This window comes from Ranitomeya imitator, chromosome 1, assembly GCF_032444005.1.
Source record: "Ranitomeya imitator isolate aRanImi1 chromosome 1, aRanImi1.pri, whole genome shotgun sequence".
In the NCBI taxonomy this organism is placed as follows: domain Eukaryota; kingdom Metazoa; phylum Chordata; class Amphibia; order Anura; family Dendrobatidae; genus Ranitomeya; species Ranitomeya imitator.
The window spans coordinates 118,079,624-118,096,517 of NC_091282.1; the positions used below are offsets into that span (position 1 = coordinate 118,079,624).

The following is a 16,894-nucleotide window of genomic DNA, read 5'->3' on the forward strand; positions in this document are numbered from 1 at the left end:
TTTTTATACACATGGATCCCTTGTATAGCCGTATGTCGGTTTTGCAAGCCTGCGAGATAAACACGCAGTACGGATGCCATACGGATTACATACAGAGGATGCCATGCGCAAAATACGCTGACACACCCTGCCTACGGAGGAGCTACGGACCACTATTTTGGGGACTTTTCAGCATATTACGGCTGTAATATACGGACCGTATTGTCTTACGCCGAGTGTGATGCCGACCTCAGTCATAGGGCATGCACTGCAGAGGGAACTAACCATGTATTGAGTGCTGACTGTAGACATTCCGTGCACACCTCTACGACTGAAAGCCAGCAGCTCCTGGGAGGAATAAAGTTCATTTTCTCCTACTAGCTGCACTTTCAGGAAGGCGGCCATACAGCATTAGAATGCTATTAACCTGCAGATTAGTTCTATAGCTGCATGTATTAGTGTTTGGAGAAATGACAGGTTCTCTAAAATAGTGAATTTAGATGAGTAGATAGGTGAACAAGCATTTACAAGGATACTCATTCCCAATTGTATGCCCATATAAACATGCTGGAAATCACCCAACAAAACGCTGTTCGTCAGGTTATCAGATTGTTTATGACAGGAAAACGAAAAAAAAAAAAAAATCATTGTTTATAGGCTGCACATCATCCTTTGTAAGCATTGGCTGTGCTGCCGATAACATGATAGTGTATGGGGACAAAACAATTGCAGTAATCATTCTGTCCCCCATCATAGTTTGTTTCCGGTGTAACAAACTGAATATAGTTGACCTGCATTCCTTAAAGAGCTCTGACAGGCCGAAAAGCGACATCTCAATGCACCTTAATATTACATAGATGCAAAACAGCAGATGTATGGCTCCATACCAGAGTCACCAGATACATTGTGGTCTTCTATTAAGGATATCTAAAATGTGTATTATTCCATATTATACAAATCTTACAGGATCTCCGATTTGTGCAGCCCCAGGTGAACAAGAGCATTTACCAGCGGAGGCCGTGACCTGGAGAAACTGTACATGGTGCATTATGCAACCACCATGGTTATAAAGGGTTAAATGTCAGGACTGAAGAATACAACAAAAATGGCACTGCAGTAAAAGAAATCAGACCTGGATGAACATGACTGCCATTAGTAAACAGGACAAGTACTGTAGCTATATGAGGGGGCCTTTAATCAGTTGTCTCTGTGTTCATCTCGGGTTCAGCCTGTGCCCTCTCCACCTTTGCCGGCATCCACTCCCTCAAAGTGTCCAGATCAGGTAAGGATAGCACGGGTCTGCAGAGTTCATAGGCCACTTGGGAGTAATGGTAGAGAGTCACAGCAAAGCCTTTGATCTCTTTGGAGAACTGGATGACTCTGGGTTTCTTGCGCCTCTGCACCTGGTGTCTGAACAGTTCTAGTGTTAACCCGCTGAAGTGCTTGGACACAAGATGGACAGGGTCACTGCCGAGCATGTTACTTCTCAGCTGCAGGATCATCTTCTTCATGTTGGCTATCCGGGTCTTCTGCCTCAAAATCTGCTTCTGGAGAGAGTTCTTTTTCCTCCTCAGATTAACAAGGATGGGGTCCACTTTGGGGCTACGTACATTCTCCTTGTTAGTGCAGGCAGCAGAATAGGAGTGCTCCACAGACATGGCAGCTTCGGAGATGATGGCTTTAGCTGCTGACTTTGGCTTCTGAGCCACATTTGGTGAAGGCGAGGTGCCACTGTCTCTCTTTTTCACAGGTTTCTTAGGCGGCTTTTTAATATGGACGCCATTTATAATAGAAGGCACGGCATCCAGGCGCAGGTATGGGTAGGAGGCTCCTGGCCGCAGCATGTAGTCCTCTTCCGTGAAGTGGTCACTGCAGAGTCTACTATAGATTGAAGGTTTCCACTTGTCACGACGAATTACTTCGATCCATTTGGCAAGATATTCTGGATTTTTCATTGGAAATCTACAAGTGAATCAATGAGAAATACATGGTTATGTAAATGTAATTCACAAAAATACAATACTCTATTAAAAAAAAAAAAAATCAAGGTTCATCTTTAGGCATTTACTGCTTCATGGTGTATGAAGATGCAGGTTTACTACAGGTGCTGCCGAAAATCTGCCCAGTGGACCTCGTGCTGGAGAGAACCAGGACACAACATGTCTGATTGTCTTCTGCCATCTGCTGGTAGAGTGAAGGTACTGACATCTAATATAGGGACAACCAGCAGGTAAACTGCACAAATATGGTTCTACAATATGCAATATGATAAACGTCTACTGTTTAGCTTTACGGTAGAGCATTATATTAGCTCTCTGTGTAGTGCTCGTCAGCTCTCTGTGTAGTGCTCGTCAGCTCTCTGTGTAGTGCTCGTCAGCTCTCTGTGTAGTGCTCGTCAGCTCTCTGTGTAGTGCTCGTCAGCTCTGTGTAGTGCTCGTCAGCTCTCTGTGTAGTGCTCGTCAGCTCCCTATGTAGTGCTCGTCAGCTCTCTATGTAGTGCTCGTCAGCTCCCTATGTAGTGCTCGTCAGCTCCCTATGTAGTGCTCGTCAGCTCCCTATGTAGTGCTCGTCAGCTCTCTATGTAGTGCTCGTCAGCTCTCTATGTAGTGCTCGTCAGTTCCCTATGTAGTGCTCGTCAGTTCCCTATGTAGTGCTCGTCAGCTCCCTATGTAGTGCTCGTCAGCTCTCTATGTAGTGCACGTCAGCTCCCTATGTAGTGCTCGTCAGCTCCCTATGTAGTGCTCGTCAGCTCCCTATGTAGTGCTCGTCAGCTCTCTATGTAGTGCACGTCAGCTCTCTATGTAGTGCACGTCAGCTCTCTATGTAGTGCTCGTCAGCTCTCTATGTAGTGCACGTCAGCTCTCTATGTAGTGCTCGTCAGCTCTCTATGTAGTGCACGTCAGCTCTCTATGTAGTGCACGTCAGCTCTCTATGTAGTGCGTAGATTGTGACTAATTTCAGGATGGCCAGAAACAGTTTATAACATTTTTAATCGGGTTGTCCCCTGCGGATATTGATGACATATTGGAATAGCAGAGCTCCACCACAACGTTAGTGGCCGCTCTCGGGTACTGCAGCTCAGCTCCTATTTATTCAAAGAATCTCTCACCAGGTTTTTGCTACCCCATCGGAGAGCAGCATAAGGCTAAGTTCACACAGGGTGTTTTTGCAGGTTTTTTTAATGCAAATTTTCAGCTGTGTTTTACAATACCAGCAAAGTCTCTATGAGAAATCTCATGCACACTGCTTGTTTGTTTGTCATCAGGATTTTGTGCTTTGCATGTTTTTTTGACAATGGAGAATGTCCCTTTTTTTTTTTTTTTCAGCATTTTTTCTGTGGTTTTCCCCCCTTGAAATGAAAGTGGTGAAAAAACGCAAGTATCGGGTTTTGATGCATTTTTTTTGTGCCACAACCGGATTCTATTGAATAGGACTTTTTTGTTTTCCAACACTAAACTTTATCAGCATGCACAAGAAACAAATCTAGCATGCCAAAACCGCAGCAAAAACTAGAAAAACAATGTTTTTTTTTCCCTACCGAAAAGATCAGGTTTTGCTACAAAAAAAAAAAAAAAGCTGCAAAAATGTCTAGTGTGAACCCAATGAATCCTAATGTAGGAGCCCAGACCTTGATTCCAGCGATGTGTCACTTCCTGGCCTGCTTTCTGAAGTTATGATACAATCCCTATTTTCTCTGCTGCAGATCTACCAGTGCTCTGAATGCTGAGCTCAGTATAACCCCGCCCACAACTCTTATTGGCAGCTTTCTATGTACACTGTGCATAGGCAGAAAGCTACCAATCAATGGTGGGGCTACTAAACAGTGTACCAAGCACCGGCTGACTGCAGTGTACGGCTTACATCTAGCTGCTTCTTGAGAAGGGAACGGCTGATCAATGGGGGTGCCAAACCACCCACTGGTGTCATATCCATGACACTTCCTAAGGATCGGAAACCAACATCTTAGCAGTGGAAAAAATAAGAATAATTAAACATGGCACCACAGACCTGAAGAAATGTTTACCACATCCTTTTGACAGTCGATTTTTGCAGCCTTTTGCGGCACAGACAGTCATCCTTTCATCAAAATTCAAGTCAAAGTCTGTATGACAAAGAAAATAGCACTTTAGTTAAAACCCCAGTAATCCTTGTGCACAGATACAGATATCATTTTGGGGACCAGTTATAATCCAGCACTCAATAAGAATCCTGTAGAAAAATTATTTATTTGCAGAACAGATTTAAATCCATAAATCTACACATTTGTGTCCCCCGATGACTCTTAGGCTGTGTTCACACGTTCCGTTTTTTTCGCGTTTTTTTCCCGATAAAAACGCTATAAAACCGCAAAAAAACCGCATACAATAAGCATCCCATCATTTAGAATGAATTTCGCATGTTTTGTGCACATGATGCGTTTTTTTCCGCAAAAAAAACGCATCAGGCACAAAATCCGGACATGCTGTATCTTTTTGCGGTTTTTTTGCGGATTTCCCACTCCAAAATGCATTGGGAAGTGTCCGGAAAAAACCGCGGCAAAAACGCGTCAAAACCGCGGCAAAAACGCACGCGGTTTTCATGCAGAAAATGTCCGGAATTGTCAGGAATTTTCTGCATGAATTCCTGAACGTGTGCACATAGCCTTACGGTTCGCAGTGCGCTGTGATCGGATGGATATTAAAGGAGTGTGTATTCATACTGTGCTCATCAGAGCAGCGCTCCCAGCACCCCGGGTTTGTGTTTGTCTGTAGATTGACAATTAAGAGCAGTTGCACACATGCGCCACCGAGCAGAGGTAGCCTAGTATCTGCAGTAGTCTGAGGCCGGCTTCAGAGCAGAGCATGCTGGCTCTAAACCAAAGAGACTACAAGTACATGCTCCTTGTCCGATAGCCTGCAGATATGAGCGGCAACCTAAGGGCTCATTCTATACAGATCAGTCAGCTAATGCACACACTGGCAGCGGCTCGCCACACACGAGCATGGTAGCCTCGTAGAAATACATGAAGCTGGACAGCCGCGGCCAGTCCGTGCATTTGTCGCAGACCGATCTCAGAGCGATGTGCACGACATATGAATGAGCCCTAAGCAATGAGCAGTAAACTATAGAATTAATATAATTGCCTAGAATACTACTTCCTGCAATTTGTGCCAACTTCCGTGGCTTTGTCCGGAGCTAATGTCCGGAGCTAATGTCCGGAGATAAGTGACGTCAACAGTGTCCAGTGTCTGATTGGTTGCCGCCTGCTGCGAGCGACCAATCAGAAACGTGCCGTACTGTGACACACTCCGCCCGCCATTTTGGTGTGATTTTTGAATTTTTACCTCACAGCAAGTTTCTACTGCGTGGAGGCGGGCCCAGTGACGTTGCTCTTCAAGCTCCTGCCGAATTTCAAGTATATATAGATTCTAGACTCCAGATTCTTTAGAATCGGGCTGCCGTCTAGTAGAATTAATAAAAGTCCCTCCATTCTGGAGAACAGTGGAGATATTTAACAAATGGTATTTTACTAAATGACCTCATTTTCATGCACCTTTAGTTACTTAACATGAGACAACACCTTTGATCTGCTGTGTCTAGCACACTACATTCCCCGTAATAATTCCAAGTAACAGTGCCCAGAAAATAGCCAACGTGTGCCCTCACTGCATGGAGCAAGCCAACAACCTGAGCCCACTCCTTACAGAGAAGCCACCAACCAGCTAGCTCCAATCGCAGCAGTTTAACCTCTTAAGTGCTGCTGTTAAGGGTGAAACTGGCATGTAAAAAGGCCTCCAACAAGGTGGCTGTACTTCTGGAGCCCATACCCTGCCCCCCTACCAAGTGGCACAATTAAAGACCTTCGTGTCTGCCATGGCATTACTCATATGAAGCTCTGCTACTGGCTGGATTTCATATTAAACCAGTAATTAAAGGGGCATTCCCAACTTCAAGATCCTATCCCAATATGGAGTAAGTGCAGTAATAATAATATTGCCACATTATTCCACATTTCAAATTGGATCTGTTTTTCTGATTCGCTATGTCCCTTTCCTCATGTGCAGGAATTGCAGGACCTTAGGTATCCATGGTTACTTGGAGATGGGAATACCCCTTTAAGCAATAGACTGCAATACTATGTACTGCAGTGCATAGAATAGGTGATTGAGAGGTCGTAGGTTCAAGTCCCCGATTGTGAATACCGAAACAAAAAAATAAATATCGAAAATCGTATGGCTACCAGGTAACCAAATCAAGCACTCATACAACGTAATCAACTGAAAAATACACGTAGTGCTCAGAAATCAAACTAAACGCGACCGTTGTAAAATTGTATGATGAAAAAGATGATTTCAGCTTCTTGTTCAATAAAATATTTTTCAAAGTTTATTCAAAAGATGAAAAATATCCATGTGGATGGAAACAAGGGACAGGAAAACAACATGTAAAATTGTAACACCAAAACAACGGCAGCATTTGTTTTTCTTCAATTCTACCCCACTGGGAATTTTTTCCTGTTTTTTCAGTACCTAATACAGCGGGTGAAAAAAAACTATTGAACAAGTCACCAGTTATTTTATTTTTTAAAGCAAAATTTATTTCTGAAAGGTGCTAATGTGGCACCCCAGGAGTTCAGGTACCACAGTGGTGTTGCCTTCCTCTCGGGGAAGGTAGTGCCATGCCTGGAGACAGGAGGAATCCCTTTGGCAGCTAACTTTACATGCAACACATTCTGACTCCAGGCCAGAAGTGGGAGCTCTAAACCCGGTTCAAGGGAAACTTCCCTATAAACATCCTGGTCTGGAGGAGTCAGTTAGTCTGGTGCAGACTAGGGGACAGTTGATAGCAGACAGTGAAGGAGCACAGAAGGACTTCGGAGCTAGAGAAAGGCTGCAACTGGGCCTCTAAGCTGAGCGCAGAAACTGGGCACCGGGAGCCCGACGTCGTGAGGAACTACAGGACCCACGCCAGAACCGGAGGGCAGGAAACTAAAAGGGACTTGCCCACATAATACTTGAGGTACAGCAGCAATCAGAGTCCGGAGTCACCGTGGACAGAGACCCTAAAGAGACGGTTCAAGTTGCCTACAATGCAGGTACTGTCCCTAAACAGGGAAGGAAGAGGACCTTATTAGAAACTTTAGGCAGCAAGGGACCACAGACCTGCACATAGTGGAAGGCCCCCAAACTGACCTGTCAAAGGGATTTCCACTTCTCTTCAGGCTGCCTGGACTCCATCTACTCCTGTTGCTGGTACCCTGGACAGAGGCAGCTTAACACCAGTAAACCAGGTAGACTGCAACTGTGTCCTCCATTTTTTTGCCAGCATTCACCATCCCTGCCAAACACACCGGGAGCCCTGGGGATACCGCTTCACCTGTGGGAAGCAACACCATCTTTGCTGCAGCACCATCGCCCCCAGAGGACCCCTTTAAGCAGCATCAGTCACCTCTGACCGAGAACCACAGGTGGCGTCACGAACTTTCATTATTTCCATGGTCGCCCATGGCCACGGACCAGGTCGCTGCCACCATACCAACAGTGAAGTTTGTAGGTAGGAACACCATGGTGTGGGGATGTTTTTCAGCATCCGGCACTGGCAAAACTTAATATGATTGAAGGAAGGATGGATGAATGGACAAATGTAGCAAAACATTAATATTAATTTTATTTATATAGCGCCAACATATTCCGCAGCGCTTCACAAATTATAGAGGGGACTTGTACAGACAATAAAGACATTACAGCGTAACAAAAACAGTTCAAAGTAGATACCAAGAGGAATGAGGGCCCTGCTCACAAGCTTACAATCTATGAGGAAAAGGGGAAACACGAGAGGTGGATGGTAACAATTGCATGGTAAACATTCATTATAAGAACCTGCTGCCATCTACCAGGATGATGAAGATGGAATGAGGGCAAACATTTCTTCGAGACAATGATCCCAATCACACAGCCAAGGAAACTCAATTGGTTTCAGAAAAAGAAAAAGCTGCTAGAATGGCCCAGCCAATCACCTGACCTGAATCCATCAGAAAATGTATGGAGGGAACTAAAGCTCAGAGTTCATAGAAGGAGCCCATGGAAACTTCAGGATGTGAAGAGTGTTTGTGTGGAAGAATAGACCAAAATCACATCTGAGCAATGCATGCAACTAGTTTCTCCATACAGATGGCATCTTGAATCTGTCATCACCAAAAAGGTTCTTGCATGAAGTATTAAATAAATTTCAGTAATCGTGTTCAATATTTTTTCCCTGTGTCATTTCTCATTATTACACAACTTAATTTATGGACATTTATGGTTTGATTTCTTTGCCTGGGTGGATTGAATGGGTTGTTACCGACATCTGGTGAGAATTTCATGTCAATAACACATTTACAAATCTATTTACTTAGAAAATTTGTGACATGTTCAATACTTATTTCACACGCTGTGTATTAACTCCTTCACTACACAGCAATTTTCCATTTTTTCCTTCCCTTCTTCCAAGAGCCACAATTTTTTATTTTTCTGGCCATATAATATGAAGGCTTGCTTTTTTTTTGCGGGACGAGTTGTACTTTTGAATGACACTATTCAATTTTCCAATATAGCGTACTTGAAAACAGGAAAAAAATTCCCAGTGCATTGAAATTGCAAAAAAATTGTACATTTTTTTTTTAATTATTATTTACCATGTTCACTATATGGAAAAACTGACCAGTAAATTTGATTCTCCGGGTCAGTATGAGTACGCAGATACCAAACAAGTAGTTTTTTTTTATTTAGATAGTGAAAAAAAAAAAATAATGGAAATTTGTATTAAAAAAAAAAAAAAAAAAAAATATTTTCTGGCATTTTTAACCCCTGAAAATCTTCTCAAAAGTCGGGGGTCATCTTATAAGCCGATGTCTTATACGGCGGGTGTGGAGCTCTGCGATCACCGCATATGGTGTGGGGAGCGGTCTCGGATGGTACACAGGGTCTGGAGGAGAGGAGACTCTCCTCCAGGCCTTGGGTACCATATTCCTGTAAAAAAAAAATGTAAATAAAAAATAGGGATATACTCACATTCTGATGGCCCCCGGAGTCCTCCCGGCTCTCAGCGGTGCATGTGGCGGCTTCCATTCCCATTGATGCTTTGCGCAAAGGGCCTTTGTGACATCACTGTTGTGTGGCCGCAACGTCATCTCAGGCGATTTTTTATTTTAATTCTTTTTTACAGGAATATGGTACCCAGGGTCTGGAGGAGTCTCCTCTCCTCCAGACCTTGGGTACCATCTGGGGCCGCTCCCTGCACCATATGCGGCGACCGCAGAGCTCCGCACACGCCGTATAAGATGACCCCCGACTTATACGGCGAGTATATCCTAAACTCTATATTTTAAATGGAAAAGTTAGGGGTCGTCTTATACGCCCAGTCGTCTTACAGGCTGGAAAATATGGTAAATAAAATCTTATTTTGTCACCATTTTCAGAGACTCATTGCACATTTTTCTGACAATGGGGCTGTTGGAGGGCTTATTTTTCGTGCCCTGAACTGACTTTATTGATACCAGACTGCAGACCCCCAGATGTCATGACAACCCATCGGTGTCCAGTGATCATGTCACAGGGGCTCCGATGGGCAGGATGTGGGCCTCGTTTTCCAGTCAGTGATTGACAGTGGGATTTAACTGGTTAATAGCCATGGGATGATTAAATCAGCCATCAAGTGTGAGGATAGATGTGGGCTCAGCGTGCGAGACCACATCAAGGCAGAGACACTATCTTTGAAGTACATGTCAAAGGTAATGAAGAGGTTAAAATTAATGACGTCATTCAGAACTACAAATCATCTTAAAAGAAGAGCCCTCATACAGCCATGTCAAGGGAAAAGAAATAGCTCTGACGAGTCTCGCACGTCAATACCTGGCACTGCCACCGGCAGTCGGGAGCGGAGCGTGCGGGTGCACAGAAAGATAAACTTATTTGCAAATGTGAAAAATCACTGATGTCTGAATGAGGCCTGAGAACCATTTTAACATCACAAAAAAGTGGTTTTCAACCAAAAATGTGACAGTCCAAGCTGAAAACTATAACAGACATGGATTGTGGCATGGAACAGGGGAGGGATATTGTTTTTTTATTTTTGGGTTATTACAGGGGACGAGGGCTTCAATAGAATGGGCGTTAGGCAAGCATATCTTTTTGTGATTTTTAAATAAAAAAGTTAAAGTTTTTTTTTTTTTATTTTAAATAAAGGACTTTATACTTGCTGTGTGTTTATTTACAATATTAACTATCGGATAAGTAATGGATAGGTTTCTTATAGATATTACTCTCCATTACTAAGCCGTGGGCTTGATGTCACGGGACAATGCAAAAGGTGACCTCAACCCCACTAGCCACCGCCACAAGGTAAGTGGGAAGAGCAAGGCAAAGCGTCATTGGCACCTGCGGGCTATTTTTATGGCCTCTTATCAGCAGTCTGCTTTAGCTTGGCTCCTTTTCAAAAATGTGGTGGTGGGGGAGGACCCAACGCTGTTTTTTGTTTTTTTTAATTATTTAAATCAGTGTTCCCTAACTCCGGTCCTCAAGAGCCACCAACAGGTCATGTTTTCAGGATTTCCTTAGTATTGTACAGGTGACAATTGCATCACCTTCACAGGCAATAATTCCATCACCTGTGCAATATTAAGGAAATCCTGAAAACATGACCTGTTGGTGGCTCTTGAGGACCGGAGTTAGGGAACACTGATTTAAATAATTAAAGAATATGTGGACCCCTCTATTGATAAGCAGTCTTGCTGAAGCTGACAGCTGAGGGTTGCAGCCCGCAGCTGTCCAGTTTTGCCTGGCTGGCGATCAAAAATACAGAGGAACCTCACGTCTTTTTTTTTTTTTTTAATTCCTTTATAACGCAGTTGGCGGCTGATAAATACGCTCATCAGCCGCCGCCTGCTTTTGCTGTTATAAGTTGAATGCAACTCTAAACATTGTCCCCTGCTAGTGCTGATCACAGCGCGAGCAGGGGAGCATGACGAAAGAGGTCTTCAGCACCTGGCGCCAGGGAACAGAATAAACAGTACTGCTGATTCCCAGGCGTCACTATGTGTGAAACTGATGCAGTACACGGTTGCCACAAGTACGAAACACACGTACACTGATATCTCCAGCACTGGTGTTTCCAGTACAGAAAAAATTAGGATGTGTGATAGAGCCCAACATTGCAAAGGATGGTAGAAACTTTATCATTCATTTACCGTATATACTCGAGTATAAGCCGACCCGAGTATAAGCCGACCCCCCTAATTTTGCCACAAAAAACTGGGAAAACTTATTGACTTGAGTATAAGCCTAGGGTGGAAATGCAGCATTTACCGGTGAATTTCAAAAATAAAAATAGATCATTATTTCCCCATAGCTGTGCCATATAGTGCTCTGCACCGTTCATATTGCCCCATAGATGCTGCACAGATGCCCCATACAGTGCTCTGCACCGTTCATATTGCCCCATAGATGCTGCACAGATGCCCCATATAGTGCTGTGTGCCGTTCATACTGCCCCATAGATGCTGCACAGATGCCCCATATAGTGCTGTGTGCCGTTCATACTGCCCCATAGATGCTGCACAGATGCCCCATATAGTGCTGTGTGCCGTTCATACTGCCCCATAGATGCTGCACAGATGCCCCATATAGTGCTGTGTGCCGTTCATACTGCCCCATAGATGCTGCACAGATGCCCCATATAGTGCTGTGTGCCGTTCATATTGCCCCATAGATGCTGCACAGATGCCCCATATAGTGCTGTGTGCCGTTCATACTGCCCCATAGATGCTGCACATAAATCTGTGCCATGGCCGCTGCTGCTGCAATAAAAAAAAAAAAACACATACTCACCTCTCTTGATTGCAGCTCCCAGCGTCCGGTCCCGGCGCCTCCATCTTCCCGGCGTCTCTGTTCTGACTGATCAGGCAGAGGGCGCCGCGCACACTATACGCGTCATCGCGCCCTCTGCCTGAACAGTCAGAGCGCAGACGCCGGGAAGATGGAGGCGCCGGGGAGATGGAGCGGCGCCCGGCGGCTGGAAAGGGGACAGGTAAGTATGATATACTTACCTAGTCCCAGCGATCCTGACGCTCCCCGCCTTCCGTGCTGCAGCCTCTTCCTGTCAGCGGTCATTGGCACCGCTGATTAGAGAAATGAATAGGCGGCTCCACCCTTATGGGAGGTGGAGCCGCCTATTCATTTCTGTAATGAGCGGTCCCACGTGACCGCTGAAGAGGGGAAGAAGCTGCAGCACAGAAGCCCGTGGGACGGCAGGGACAGCGCGAGGATCGCTGGGACTAGGTAAGTATACCTCAGCGACCTCTCCCCCTCACCCGCCGACCCCACCGCTACCGTGACTCGAGTATAAGCCGAGAGGGGCACTTTCAGCCCAAAAATTTGGGCTGAAAATCTCGGCTTATACTAGAGTATATACGGTATTTATCCCTCTGTGAAAAACACTGATGATACAGTAGTACAGACACACAGACCACACACTGCCGGTAAATACAGACACACAGACCACACACTGCTGGTAAATACAGACACAGACCACACACTGCTGGTAAATACAGACCACTCACTGCTGGTAAATACATTTCAAAAACCTGACCTGCACATCCAAACAGACTCAGTGTGAACAGGTGCTGAACCTAGAGTCGCCAACTCGTATATAGTTAAGTAAATAAGGCAGCACACTGCAGCACTAGAACATACAAACTTGAAAAACGAAATTTGAACTGCATTACTGCACTAGAAATATGAAAAATGAGAGCGTTTAGTGCATAAAAATGGCCAATTTTATGTGTACCTGGTAGCCCCTTTACGGCATCTCTCTTATACCAGGTCCTACGCTTGCCTTTTTCATATTTCTAGTGCAGTAATGCAGTTCAAATTTCGTTTTTCAAGTTTGTATGTTCTAGCGCTGCAGTGTGCTGCCTTATTTACTTAACTATATACGAGTTGGCGACTCTAGGTTCAGCACCTGTTCACACTGAGTCTATGTTTGGATGTGCAGGTCAGGTTTTTGAAATGTATTCTCTAGCCTTCTGATCGTGCACTCCGCCTCCTAGCCTACAGGTGTTTTAATTACAGCAGGTCCAATACCCCTCCACAGAGAGAGAGAATTCTAGTCTAAGAAGAGGTTTCACATGTACCCATTCAGATGGAGACGTTTATTCTCAGCGAGGTAAGGCAAGCGTAGGACCTGGTATAAGAGAGATGCCGTAAAGGGGCTACCAGGTACACATAAAATTGGCCATTTTTATGGGCTAAAAGCTCTCATTTTTCATATTTCTAGTGCAGTAATGCAGTTCAAATTTCGTTTTTCAAGTTTGTATGTTCTAGCGCTGCAGTGTGCTGCCTTATTTGCTGGTAAATACAGACACACAGACCACACACTGCTGGTAAATACAGACACACAGACCACACACTGCTGGTAAATACAGACACAGAGCACTCACTGCTGGTAAATACAGACACAGAGACCACTCACTGCTGGTAAATACAGACACAGAGACCACTCACTGCTGGTAAATACAGACACACAGACCACTCACTGCTGGTAAATACAGACACACAGACCACTCACTGCTGGTAAATACAGACACAGAGCACTCACTGCTGGTAAATACAGACACAGAGCACTCACTGCTGGTAAATACAGACACAGAGACCACTCACTGCTGGTAAATACAGACACAGAGACCACTCACTGCTGGTAAATACAGACACAGAGCACTCACTGCTGGTAAATACAGACACAGAGCACTCACTGCTGGTAAATACAGACACAGAGCACTCACTGCTGGTAAATACAGACACAGAGCACTCACTGCTGGTAAATACAGACACAGAGCACTCACTGCTGGTAAATACAGACACAGAGCACTCACTGCTGGTAAATACAGACACAGAGCACTCACTGCTGGTAAATACAGACACAGAGCACTCACTGCTGGCAAATACAGACACAGAGACCACTCACTGCTGGTAAATACAGACACAGAGACCACTCACTGCTGGTAAATACAGACACAGACCACTCACTGCTGGTAAATACAGACACAGAGCACTCACTGCTGGTAAATACAGACACAGAGCACTCACTGCTGGTAAATACAGACACAGAGACCACTCACTGCTGGTAAATACAGACACAGAGCACTCACTGCTGGTAAATACAGACACAGACCACTCACTGCTGGTAAATACAGACACAGAGCACTCACTGCTGGTAAATACAGACACAGAGCACTCACTGCTGGTAAATACAGACAGACCACTCACTGCTGGTAAATACAGACACACAGAGCACTCACTGCTGGTAAATACAGACACACAGAGCACTCACTGCTGGTAAATACAGACACAGAGACCACTCACTGCTGGTAAATACAGACACAGAGACCACTCACTGCTGGTAAATACAGACACAGACCACTCACTGCTGGTAAATACAGACACACAGACCACTCACTGCTGGTAAATACAGACACACAGACCACTCACTGCTGGTAAATACAGACACACAGACCACTCACTGCTGGTAAATACAGACACAGACCACTCACTGCTGGTAAATACAGACACACAGACCACACACTGATGAAACACGCACCATTTTATCATGTACGTGTTTAAACATAGGCAACTAAATGAGGCCTAATAAGAAGCACTACCGGCACTCCCATCTGACTCAGTGGTAAAGCCATCGTTGTGTAAATGGTCCTAGGAGACCCAATCAGCTTAGCATTCATGGGGCTGAATTTTCTTGTCAATAGGACCAATATACCAGCCTGGTATACAAAACAAGCGCTCACGAGAGTGTATGCAATGGACAAGTGCTATTCGATTTTTCATTTACTGTATATACTCAAGTATAAGCCGACCCGAGTATAAGCCGAGGCACCTAATTTTGCCACGGAAAACTGGGTTAGCTTATTGACTCAAGTATAAACCGGGTATGCACTGTCCTCTCATCACCGTCCTGCTATGTGTGGCACCCCCAGTCTCCTAGTTGTATGCATGGCTCAGTGTCCTCCCCCATCACACTCACCCTCCCCACACGTCCCTGCATCTCCTTTGTCCTGATGCGGCAGCTCTTCCTGTGCTGAGCGATCACGTGGTACCGCTCATTAAGGTAATGAATATGTGTGCGCTTCACGCCTATGGAAGTGGAGCCGCATGCATATTCGTTATCTTAATGAACGGTACCATGTGACCGCTCAGCACAGGAAGAGCTGCAGCACCGGGTCAACAGAGATGCAGTGATGTCACAGCCGACCGACTCCGGCAGCTGCTCCGCCGCTTCCCCTCCCCCGCTGGCCTTCTGGACAATGACTCATGTATTAGCCGAGGGGGGCGTTTTCAGCACACAAAACAAAAAAAATGTGCTGAAAATCTCAGCTCAAAACACGAGTATATACAGTATTTCTTTTTTAATTGGACAGCACTTGGACCAGTGTTATTCAATGGGGTAGAGCGAGTGCCTGATTTTTTATTTTATTTCAGCTGACACCATCTGTCAGAAAAAAATTAATAAAAATCGCAGTATGCTGCAATTTTACTTTGAAATCACAAGGCACTCAGCCATTCAAGTCTGTGGGTGCGTGGGAGTCATCGGACTGTACACTGATGACATCCAATTCCTGCCGACTCACAGAATGGAGAAATGTTGTTCCCCATCTTCTCCTCACCGTGGGCGCAGTCTCTCATCTGAGAGAGTCGGATCACAGTAAGCGGACGCTCTAAATCACAGTCTGATCAGCGTCATTAGGATAACGGACCCCTGAGAATCGTGTAAGCAAACCCTTAAGAAAAAAGAATTGTATTTTATTGTTGAAATGCCCCCAAAAGCAAGAAGAAATTAAATGTGCCACTGCCAATCTAAATAGGTTTAGTGACATATGAGAGATTTTACAGCTTCTTTAACCGCAAGAACGAAAAACCCCAAAATGTGACTGCTCAGCAACGGGGGTAAGTGGCCCAGTCCTCAAATGGTTAATAAGGAGTAAAGAAAAAAAACCTTAAGGCTATATTCACACTTTGCGGATTTTGCTGCGGATTTGACCGCTGCGGATCTGCAGCAGTTTCCCATGTGTTTACAGTCCAATGTAAACCTATGGGAAACAAAAAACGCAGTGCACATGCTGCAGAAAAAACCGCAGCATGTCACTTCTTTTCTGCGGATTTTCACCTGCTCCAATAGGAAACTGCAGATGAAAATCCGCAGAAGAAAACGCAGTAAAAACCGCGATAAATCCGCAGTAAAAACCGCGATGGGTTTTCACTGCGGATTTTGGAATTCTGCTGCGGAAAAATCCGCAGTGGAATCTGCAAAGTGTGAACATAGCCTTAAGGTAAAAACGCAGCGAGTAGCCGGGGCTGGAGCTGCGGTACTGCAGGAGCTGGGAGCGGAGATCCTCCGGACAGACCGCAGAGGAGACGCTACAATACAGGGCGATACACGTCCTATGTACAACAGGTCCCTCCACCTCCACCCATCGCGTCCTCCACACTCACTCCCGTCCGTGCAGTCACATGGAGACACTTCTCTCACAACAAAGCGCCCGCTGCTAACAACTTACTGAGGAGGAGACCAGTGAGCGCTGTCGGGCGCTGTGTCTTCTACAAAATGGCGGCCGAACTTCCCGACTAGCAGCTGCGCGTCAGAGAAAAAGCGCCACTCATTGGTTGAAAAGGTGTCACGTGTAAAGAAGCGTCACGTCGTGCCATGTGGTCAGAGGGCGCCAATCCGGAAGCAGCATTCATCTCTGGCGGGGGGGGGGGGGGGGGGGTCTGTGCTCACACGACGGTATCCGTTTCCGCAGTCCGCACCAGACCTTTTCCTGTCCGCTGTCGTTATGCTGTGTCGTCATACGGAGCGATAACGTACTGGACAGTAGTCTCTAGCAGTCACT

The 16,894-nt window shown here is 45.3% G+C and overlaps 1 protein-coding gene across 1 annotated transcript; it reads right to left on the reverse strand.

Moving 5' to 3' along the window:
* Positions 1 to 575: 575 nt before the first annotated feature.
* On the reverse strand, positions 576 to 16,693 carry LOC138663746 (THAP domain-containing protein 1 A-like). Its single transcript, XM_069750076.1, has 3 exons — positions 16,562 to 16,693; positions 3,988 to 4,081; positions 576 to 1,941 (listed from the first exon to the last, which is right to left on the reverse strand). The coding sequence occupies exons 2-3, from the start codon at positions 4,053 to 4,055 to the stop codon at positions 1,173 to 1,175; spliced, it is 837 nt and encodes a 278-aa protein (XP_069606177.1). The 5' UTR covers positions 4,056 to 4,081; positions 16,562 to 16,693; the 3' UTR covers positions 576 to 1,172.
* Between the last annotated feature and the right edge of the window lie 201 nt (positions 16,694 to 16,894).

What these genes read in the sequence shown, in the direction of transcription:
- LOC138663746 (XM_069750076.1), bottom strand. Translation starts at nt 4,055, where the DNA reads ATGACTGTCTGTGCCGCAAAAGGCTGCAAAAATCGACTGTCAAAAGGA. An exon ending in TGTGGTAAACATTTCTTCAG is followed by an intron (nt 1,942 to 3,987) that starts GTCTGTGGTGCC and finishes ATTCACTTGTAG; the next exon opens with ATTTCCAATGAAAAATCCAG.